This window comes from Gambusia affinis, linkage group LG15 (assembly GCF_019740435.1).
Source record: "Gambusia affinis linkage group LG15, SWU_Gaff_1.0, whole genome shotgun sequence".
Taxonomy (NCBI): domain Eukaryota; kingdom Metazoa; phylum Chordata; class Actinopteri; order Cyprinodontiformes; family Poeciliidae; genus Gambusia; species Gambusia affinis.
Window position 1 is genome coordinate 14,070,725 of NC_057882.1, and position 10,780 is coordinate 14,081,504.

General features: G+C 39.5%; 1 protein-coding gene across 1 annotated transcript; it reads left to right on the forward strand.

Moving 5' to 3' along the window:
* Positions 1-233: 233 nt before the first annotated feature.
* Positions 234-5,373, forward strand: LOC122844738 (LIM/homeobox protein Lhx1-like). The gene is made up of 5 exons (XM_044140466.1): positions 234-871; positions 1,456-1,676; positions 1,788-2,062; positions 3,796-3,952; positions 4,112-5,373. The coding sequence occupies exons 1-5, from the start codon at positions 702-704 to the stop codon at positions 4,510-4,512; spliced, it is 1,224 nt and encodes a 407-aa protein (XP_043996401.1). The 5' UTR covers positions 234-701; the 3' UTR covers positions 4,513-5,373.
* Positions 5,374-10,780: the final 5,407 nt, after the last annotated feature.

Consider the following 10,780-nt stretch of genomic DNA (forward strand, 5'->3'; position numbering starts at 1 on the left):
TTATAGTGTAACTCTAGAATTGTTACTTTTTTTCTTTTTTTTTTTTTAGGAAATACACCAAGTGATTTTGTACAATTATCAATGTGTTTTATTTGTTATAATGAAATGTTGAGGTGAAACAAAAACAGAAATGACTCCTCATAGGTTTCTCGTGGTGATGACGTAGGCAGTTCCTTATTAGGCAATAGGCTGAGCAGCGCAAGGTGAGCTCATTACAGCCTTCCTCTCAGGCTCAGAGCTCATCAGAGGAAAAGCGGAGCGCAAACGACGAGGCAAAGCGCTCCGACTGCTGCTCTACATTATTTATCTCTTCATCACACGACATTGGGGATATCTTGTCACCTTTTATTAGTATTGTTTTTAATTCAACCTGTTTCCCCCCGCCCCCTGTGCTTTTCGATAAAATGGGAAACACTGGAAGATCCTGCCGGGCCCACTTTGATTTACAATAAATAATTTGATCACAGAAATGCTTCTTTATACGTGATGAAAACAATGTCTCGTTTGGAGCCAATGTCTGGATGTGGATTACAGGACCCCCGCAAACGGACGGTGATGTAGCCTGGTCTTTCAGAGCAGCTTGGACCCAGTGGATTTCCCTGATCCAATATCAGAACACTCGGACGATCGAAGATTGTTGAGGGAGGAGTGTGGAGGTGAATTTCACAACTAGTGAAATTCTCATCAGCTGGACCGGAACAATGTTACACTGTGCCGACTGTGAGAAACCTATTCTGGACAGGTTCCTGCTCAAAGTTTTGGACAGACCGTGGCACATCAAGTGTGTCCAGTGCTGCGAATGCAAATGTAGTCTGACAGAGAAGTGCTTCTCTAGGGATGGGAGACTGTATTGTAAGAATGACTTCTTTAGGTAAGCATCCAAAGCGTTTATTTCTTCAATTCAAGAAGAAGGAAAGGCAATTTTTTCTTTCTTTCCTTTTTTTTAACATATGTTAGATTTATTTATTTATTTATTTATTTATTTATTTATTTATTTATTTATTTATTTATTTATTTATTTATTTATTTATTTATTTATTAGATAAACTACTATATTTGACAATTGAGAATTGTCAAATATTGTAGTGAAAAGTCGATTAAATAGATAAGTGATTGGAAAATATTGGCTCAGATTGCTTTATACTTGGATTATAATCTTTTTTTTTGTTAGCATTTATTTTATTATTATTTGTTTGAGTGTTATTTTCTGTTAAGAATCGAGAGGAAATTGTAACAAACATTGGGCCTGACAATTATTGTGCTCAAATGCAACTAAATATAGTTTTACCATATTGTTGGAAAAACTGAGGCTATTTGTGCTTTCGGCTACGATTATTAAAATGTTTATTTATATATTCATATTAATTGATGACATTATAGTCTACTGGAACTTTGGCCTGTTTTTCTTCTTCTTCTTTCATTACTATTATTTATTACCTTATCTTTCCTGAACAGGAGATTTGGGACCAAGTGTGGAGGTTGCTCACAGGGGATTTTGCCCAGTGATCTTGTCCGCAGGGCCAAAAGCAAAGTGTTTCACCTCAACTGTTTCACCTGCATGATGTGTAACAAGCAGCTGTCCACCGGGGAGGAGCTGTACATCCTGGACGAGTTCAAGTTTGTCTGCAAGGAGGACTACCAGAACAACAACGGGAAGGACACGATCCTCCTGTCAGGTGACCTCATCGAATCTTGCCATATTGTTTTTTGATATATATAATTTTTTATTTTATTTATTTTACTGCCGAATTCAGATCCACTCCTGTAACTGTTCCCTTTCGTGACAGTCACGACGTGCAGCGACCCGAGCCTCTCCCCGGACTCGCAGGACCCGCAGGACGACGGGAAGGACTCGGAGGGCGGACACGCGTCCGACAAGGAGGCGTGCGGCAACGACAACGACGAGCAGAGCGCCGTCGGAAAGCGGCGCGGGCCCCGGACCACCATCAAGGCCAAGCAGCTGGAGACGCTGAAGGCTGCGTTCGCGGCCACGCCGAAGCCCACCCGACACATCCGGGAGCAGCTGTCCCGGGAGACCGGCCTCAACATGAGGGTGATCCAGGTGAGGAGGCGGTCATGCTCTCGGGATAACAGCAGGAATCATTAAGGGGGAAAAAATAAAGTTGTCTAAAAACCCAGAGTTTGGTGTGACAAAGTTCGGATTAGTGTTTGGGTTCAAACTAGATTGAACGTCATAGCGCTGGCCTTATTTTTCTTTTATTATTATTATTATTTCTGCATTCCCATCGTTTTCTTTATTTCGTTTGTTCCCCAATCAAAAGACTTCACGATATTCTTGGCTTATCTCTTTCTCTCCAACACTCATCAAACAAACTGTTAGAATTCAACCAATAAGATCCGAGAAACAATTTGCATATTTGAATTGGCATAGTTTTCTAATAAATGCACACTTCTGAGTTGCGATTATGTACAACGGGTTGTTATGTAAGCTTAAGGTCTAAAAGACACTCAAATAAACAAGCGAATGAATAATAATTATTGAGATTTTGGGTGTTCTTCATTTAAAAGAAACCAAAAATAAGAATTGGTATGTGATCTGTTACTGAAGTAACAAACTAACCACGGATGTTACAGTCATTGACAAGAGCTGCTAAGAATCCCATCTTGTAAGTCTGACTTTATGCAAAGTCACACAAACGTCATTATACTTGTTTCTATCAAAATACCCTTTTCTAAGTCTGATGGCAGTCATTAGTTTTTATGGCACTCTTATATTTATTCATAATGCCATTAACACATCACACTGTTTTTTTTTTGTACTTGTTTTTTTAGTTTTTAATATCAACCATTGAAATTTTAAAAATAATATTAATAAACCAATTATAATTAGTTGATATTATAATGCTTAAAAAACAAGGTTTACTATTTTGTTTTGGTGACAAATCCTTCCTACATAGTTAAAGAAGAGTGTTTCTGAAGTCAGTTGTTAGCTTAATTTATTCTGTCTTGTATTCAACAGATATCAGTCAGAATTGTATATTTATGCATTGTAGTGGATTTTATCAACTCCATAAACACAAATAGCTACTATGAGATGTGGCTGAGACATTATGTTTGTTGGAACACAATTTTTATCCAGCTTTAGTATTGTTTAGTGATAATGCTAAAGTTGAAGTCAAACTTGTTAGCAAGCTTGACTTCCTCGCTGTGGTTGGGTTTGTTTAGTTGCCAAAAACCAGATAAACAAAATAATCCCAATAATTAGTCAGAACTGAGCAGCCTCGGTTCAGTAAAAATATTCTTAAAATATAAATAAATTAAAGCTGAAAACAATTGTGTAGACATTCCATAGGTGTCCAACTTCCAAAACGTCTGTTCATAAATATCAATAAAACGAATAAAATGTGTGCACATTTTTACATTAAGTTGTATTCCTGAAATTCTTTGTCAACAGATTGCTTCATCAGTCTCTGGTGGACCTTCACACAATTAATGAGAAATTGTTGACTGAGCCAAAATGGGACCTATACCACTATATATATATATATATATAATTCCAAATTACACTTTATTTAACATTACCTTCAGAAATTAACATGCTTGGATAACACTCAAGCAGTTTTCACCGACAAAAAAAGAAACTTGCATGTTTTTTTCCGCTGCTTCCTTGTTTAATATTTTCAGATATAACTTTTGGTATTTTGAGATTTCACTATGGATTGTTGATATCAAATGAAACAGCCTTTTCGTTGGATGTCGATGAAAGAGTATCTGCCCAATTTATTAATTCTGCTATATTCTCTAAGTAAAAGTGTTTATTCGCGTCTCCTTAAGGTTTGGTTCCAGAACCGGAGGTCCAAAGAGCGACGCATGAAGCAGCTGAGCGCGCTGAGCGCACGGAGACACGTGTTTTTCCGGAGTCCGAGGAGAATGAGATCTCTAGGAGAGAGACTGGAACCAGGAGAGCTTGGCCATTTCTCTTATTATGGAGGTCAGATGCTCGACGGAAACATTTAATTGATAAAACCTCACAGGCCTAAGCTTTTAAAAAAAAAAAAAAAAGAAAAAAGAAAAAGAAACGTTTCCAAATTGTTTCTTTCTCTGTGTCTTGACGCGATCCATGCGCTAATCCCACCTCTCACAAACGCAGATTATCCGAGCGAATACTACGGCCCAGGTGGGAATTATGAGTACTTCCAAGGCCCCCCTTCGTCCCAGGCTCAGACCCCCGCAGACTTGGGCTTTGTACCCTCGACGGTCCCCGCCGGCACCCCGTTAGGAGCCATGGACCACCACCACCACCACCACCAACACGCAGGGGTGGGGCAGCACCACTGCGGCGCAGACGTGCAGTGCTTCTCGGACGGCGCGTCGCACCACCCCGCGGACTCGCCCAGCCCGGAGCCCAGCGGGCCCGGCTCCATTCACAGCATCTCCAGCGAGATGTGCGGGCCCGTCACGCCGTTCACGGCCGTGTCTCTCAGCGACAACGGATACACCAACCAGCTGTCACAGCCGTCCTCAGAACTAAGTGAAGGCACTGCCTGGTAATCCAGCTAAAACAAAGCAAACTTATTTATTTATTTATTTATTTATTTATTTATTTATTTATTTATTTATTTATCAGTAAGGCACTTTTTTTTTACAAGACACTTATTAAAAAAAGTTGAAATGTGAATGACTGCCAGTATTTCCCATTGATCAAGCAATAAGCTAAAGCAACTAGAGGGACTTTAGTTAGTTTCAGAAGTTGGGCAGTAAAAGCCATTATAAGCAATCTCAAAAATTCAACTGTATCAAAATTAAACTTTACCAAGTCAGTCCGGGGGTTTTGAAAGACACCCAAAGGGTGTCGGGTGAGACTGGCTGAACCTACAAAACCTGCAACAAACCTTCAAATCCGCGTTCAAGTAAATAAATGTGATATTTGTTTTGAGACGAAGATGTGAAACGCTTCTATTCCCTTTGTTTACATTGCACTTTGTCTTCAGTTGATTGATTAAGACGTTTTAGAGTATTATTTTACATGACCATCTTTGAGGTTTTTGCAGCACTGTCTTGTCTGAGACTCTGACATGAACATGCATGATGTACTGTATATGTTTTATACAAACTGATTCACAGAACTTTGTCTCTTTGTAATGATGTAAAATAGGATTTTATCATTTAGTGACAAATCACAAACTATGACTGTGACGCTCAATAGATCAGTACAGTGCGTCTCTCAGGACTGTGATCAGATTTGGGGTTTTTTGTAACGTCTTTACATGTCTGCCTTCAGAATGATATCTTTGTAAGTCTGATGATTTTATATTGGTGAAGAACGATGATTTGGCTTCGACATGAGTCCAGCAGTAAGTGGAATACTGAAGGAATATTGTAGCCTACAGAACAGTAAATGGTTTTCTGAAAGCTCTGCTGCTCGAGTGTTTGATTTCAGTGAAATGTAGTCTTTCGGTTGGAGAAACAGTTTAAGGCTAACATGGATCTAGTCTTGCACTATTGGCTGTTCCAACGCATACAGTTTCAACAAACTCTGTCTAAAAAATAAACAAGTAAGTAATAAAAGGGAGTTTTTCTATATACATTCGAATATGAAACTGTTGGATTTCAGAGTCTTCTATTATACAAATGTTTCCCCTACTACTGGATTAGCTTATTCCTCGTTGATTGTATTTGTTAATTTGATTATTGATATTAATTTTATCATCAAAATATGACATATTTTGATGATTATGACTCACTAATGCTCTTGGGATAGCCCAAATTAACATAGGGTTAGGGTTAGGGTTAGCATTAACCCTAATGCTTCATACTGAAACTACTATGGTATTGGAATTGGTCCAGCTATTTATAACAAAATCTCTAATCTGTCTTTGATTATACAATGTTAGTTGTTTTCTATAGTTTACTTTGTTGATCATATTATTGAGAATAAGAGGTTTACATATGCTCCATGAATCCTTTACACTCTAATATCTATTGCCCTGGTAACAACCCGACTTGGGTTAAAAATGGGCTAACCGCCTGGCCTGCAAGGATTTAACTCCAAAAGGTTTGGATTATGGTGTTGATTGCTCAGTTTTTCAGCCCACAAAATAGGGTGAAAGGACCAGTGTGTAATGTTTTAGCTACCAAAGTATGGCTTGAAGAGAATAATCCATAGGACAAAGTTCTAAACAGGGAATGTTTGGGTCAAAATGCATGAGCCTTCCATTCACTCTAAATCCAAACTTAAACTATTAGGTGAGCAGGAGTCCTGGATATTTTTATAATGTACAACATATAGTCAATTTAAAACAATTCGAAGAAGTTTTTTTTTTCCTCTAACAATTAAATTGTTATAATTCCTATACTTCTGTTTGGTACCTCACTGTAACGAACAGAAAAACAATCTTTTTTGATTGTACTTGTTGGTTAAAATACCAAAGGTTATGCTTGGTGATGAATAATTTTAAGTTATCCAACTTGTTCTCTGATGTGAACTGAAGTCACGAATTTTAATATATAGTGCTATTTTACTACTTGTTATTCGATCTTGTCGATAAGGTTCAGTGACGTCTAATCACGTTGTGGAGGTCTGTAAAGAACAATTAATCTTTACAAGACACTGAGTAAATAAGTAAGTAAGTAAAACTTCATTTATGCAAGAGCAAACAATTCACAAACCCACATGACGCATTAAGAAAAAGCAGATTTATCCATCCATCCATCCATTTTCTATTCACCCTTTGTCCCTAATGAGGTCGGGAGTGTTAAAGCAGATTTAAAAAAAAAGATATTTGTTTAGTCTTGCTTCTAACTTAACAAAATGACATTTTTGACTTAATGTTTGGTTGAAATTACATAAGACCAAGTGTCTTAAAACCAAAAAGGATCACAGCACCGGTGGATGTATATTTCAAGGCAACAAATCAAACTTTTATTTTTTCTTTTTTGACATAATCTCATAGATGTAATAAATCAGTCCACACATCAGGAAGAGAATTGTGGATCTCCTCAAGACTGGTTCATTCCAGAAGATTTTCTCAAACAGATATATGCAAAAATAAAAAGCACTAGAATATTCAGTACCACACTGTTCGGTAAGGAGAGATCTTCTGAGTTCTAAGGTCAGACTTTTTTTTGTTTGTTTGTTTGTTTTGGTGTGAAAACAAACTACAATGTGAACATATTGGCTTGAAGTGATAAGAGAGTGACGTTACCACTGTGAAATAACTTGGAAAAGAAGTAGCCATCATTACTAAAGCAACATTAAAAAGCAGATTACCATTTGCAAATACACACAGGAGTAAAATCCTTCCCTTTGGGAGACATTCCCTGTGCACCAATTGATCTAAAATATAAGTGTTTGGCCATAAAGACCAACTGGTACAATGAGGGAAACTTGTAAGCCTTAAAACACCATCCCAAAAGCATCCATCACATTGTGTGGGTGCTTTGCTGCGAAAGAGACTGGTGCACTTCACGAAATAACATGGAACCACTGAAAGAGCATCAGACAGGAAGTCCTACCTTGTGCATGATCAATCTTCTGTATGGACTGAAATCTTAAGCACAGCACCAAATTTGGTTGCCATTTTGGAGTGTCCGTTTCGAGGGCATGATCTCTCTTCCATAAGAAAGTCTGGGCACAGCTGAAAAGATGCGTGAGAGCAAGATGGCCTGCAGACCTGACTCGGTTTTTACTAGAGCTACTTTTGTGGAAGGATGCCCACAATGTTGGAATCCTTAGTTTGCGGGCGTAACCGGTTTCTAGAAAACGGCACAATGGAGCGAGTCATAGCGGAATAATTCCCTCTCTGTAATTGGAGCCAGATCCTTTTCATTCCTTAATCTAAATCTTAGTTCAACTTATATTTGGCCTTTTTGTTGTGACTGTTTCCCTTTAATTTTTTTTTCCTTTTTTTTTGTTTTTACACAATCCAATCCAGTTCAACTCCGTCTACACATCTTGCCCTAGGCTCGGCCAGCCACTTTCTGCATGAAAATCATTCACACGTACAATTTTATAATCAATGCCCACAGTAATAGGATTCCTCTGGCCACGGGCAATTAATACAGTTTTCCCTTCTAGCGCCCCCCGCCCCTTCTCCCTCCCCGCCCTTCCTTGTGCAGATCTCAAAGCTATGAGACATTGGCTTCTGCTCATTTACATATTTATTGCATTGGACTCAAATCTGGCGAGTGATTGATGTGGAGCCTGCCTCCTGAATTTTTAGCGGCCTATTATTATGAGAGACGTGGAGGGAGGGAGGGGGGGGGGGGGGGGCGGCGCGTCAGTGTACTCCTGATTAAAGTTGAAGAGGACAGAATTATGTGTTCCCCACCTACTGTCTCTTCTGCTGGTGTTTAATCTGCGAGACCCGGGAGCAGATTTCAGCCACAGATGCTGACTAGCCACTCATTGAGAGAAAAAGCAGCCTTGCTTTGGCTTGTTAAGATTCCCATCACTTAGTGTTCAGTTTTTTAGGGATGTTTGGGACGCTTGCTCCGCCATATGTTGATGAGATTGAGATTTTTCCACGGCAGCGATGTAAACTGACACACAGATCCCAGTTTTGCCCGTCAGATAACGTGATTGCAATCATTGTCACCGCTAATCCATGAAATTAGCAATTTGTGCCCTTTCTTCTTATAGGTTTGCCTTAAGCAGCAAACAGAGAGATGCCTCAGATCTACACAAAAGCAGTTCTGTGAAACATTTGTGGCTTCACCAGATGCTTTTTTCTACTTTTACCAACTGAATCGCCTAGCTATGAGACAAAGAGACAACCCAGGAAGACTCTATGCTTTTCCCATTTGCATCCAAGCATGTACTGTTTATGTTTATGTGATGGGGAAAAAAAAAAAAAAAAAGCTGTTCTGCTACAATGTGTGTAATGGGATGAAAGAGCAGGACGAAGGTCCAGGAATCTGGGTTGTAGCCCACACCTCCCTCTGCTATTCTTTCTGCCCCGACCTGAAGAGAATGATGTTCATCTTATTCACCGGAACCGAATGTTTGCTGGAGCAAATATTTACACAGTGGATACATGAAATATTCAGGCAACATTTATGTTTCATTTTTGTCCAAATAGAAGTGAATTTTATTGAGACGAAGTGGTGCATAATAAAGTAGAATGGAATTGACGGGTGATGTTTTGAATGTTTTAAAAAATAAAATAAAACGTGTGCATCTGTACACAGAACCTCTGAGTTGATCGTTTGTGGAACCAGCTGTTACTTTCATTCTGTCACAAGGCTTTTTTGGGGTAAATCTCTACCAGATGTGCACATCAAGAGACCAAGTCTTCTTTGAACTTTAACAAGGCCATTCTAGCTCGTGACTATACTGAACTGATTTACTGCATTGGAGATTTGGCTTTATGTTCAAAGTCATTACTCTGTCCTAAGGTAAATCCTGACACAAACTCTTACAGCATTGCCCTGCATTCAGCTCCATCCATCTTCTCATTCATTCATTCATTCATTCATTCATTCATTCATTCATTCATTCATTCATTCATTCATTCATTCATTCATTCATTCATTCATATTCATTCGAATCCCATCGTTTGCATTAATTCTACTCTTACATGTTTTTATGAAATGGTTCAAGTTTCTGAGAACCTTCAAAAGTTGCTACATGACCCAGGCAGACGTTCCATCAAGCAAAATGATTTCTCTGTCCGGATGCTTCTGTTCTTCAAAGACAGAGGATGCGGTCACCAATCCATTCATTTCACTGGGGCGACGACAAACCGCCAAGCAAACACTTCCATGTGAAGTCGGCTTTCTACGCTCTGCTGATGCGCTGGTAAGCTTACATTTTATGCAGAACGCTTCCTGAAGTCAAGACTTGAACTCATAAAAACCTTAAACTGAGAGTCAGAAATCCCTGATTGGTAGATTTAGAGGTAAAATTATCTCTACAGTCCCGACTCTGCGCGAGTTTGGTTTTCTTTAAGGTTCTATTTTGCAGAGACAAAACAACTTGGCAACTTTGCATTTATTTGGGTGCACATTTAGAAATATATGCATCTCACTTGCGCTAAAAGTCAAGTCACTGTTTCACCAAAAAAAAAAAATAAAAATAAAATAAACAGAGGAATATTTGATGTAATGTGGCTCTAGGTTGTAGACAACCAGAACAACTTCTCCTCTCCCTCCCTAGAGGTTTGTCGCCGCTACGGCTGGAGCCATATTTTTCCTGACATTTACTTCAAGACCCAGTAAGAGCAGCTAACCTGGCCTTGCCCGCTCTTCCAGCGTGAACCTGTCCCTGCTCCCATAATTCCTGCAGCGCTCATGACCCCCAGTGATAATTGTGATCTATGACCGTAAAGGCGTGGCACTTTGGTTGCTGACCTTTCCACCATCCAACATTGGGCAACCTTCAACATCATTCCTCTGCAGCCCTTCCCCCTCTTTTTTTTTTTTTTTTTTTGCCACCCACATTCAGGAAAGCCAACACACACACACACACACACGCACCCACACACACACACAACATCATGCTGCATCTCGTGGCCGGTTCGATGTATGCGGCTCGCCACACTCCACTGGCTCCATGAATGTTAATGCTGGGAGGCGAGGGGAGGGGAAAGCAGGGGGAACCGAACGACACAGGCTGCAGCTTCACCTGGTCTGCAGTACGCACAGGAGCTTCTTTGCATATAACTGTTCATGTTGGACTTGCTACGTTTATCACGTTTAATATTAAATACCGACACCCGCATAGACAGCGGAAAAGTGTAACATAAGAGAACGGGATGCCAGACTTTGTGTTCTGCTGGAAACTTAATTAGAAGATAAATAAACGAGGAACCGTTTTTTT

Excerpts from the sequence above, each read along its gene's own strand:
- LOC122844738 (XM_044140466.1), top strand. The coding sequence starts at position 702 with ATGTTACACTGTGCCGACTGTGAGAAACCTATTCTGGACAGGTTCCTG. Across the intron at positions 2,063-3,795 it reads TCAACATGAGGGTGATCCAG|GTTTGGTTCCAGAACCGGAG; the intron begins GTGAGGAGGCGG and ends CGTCTCCTTAAG. Across the intron at positions 3,953-4,111 it reads CCATTTCTCTTATTATGGAG|ATTATCCGAGCGAATACTAC; the intron begins GTCAGATGCTCG and ends TCACAAACGCAG.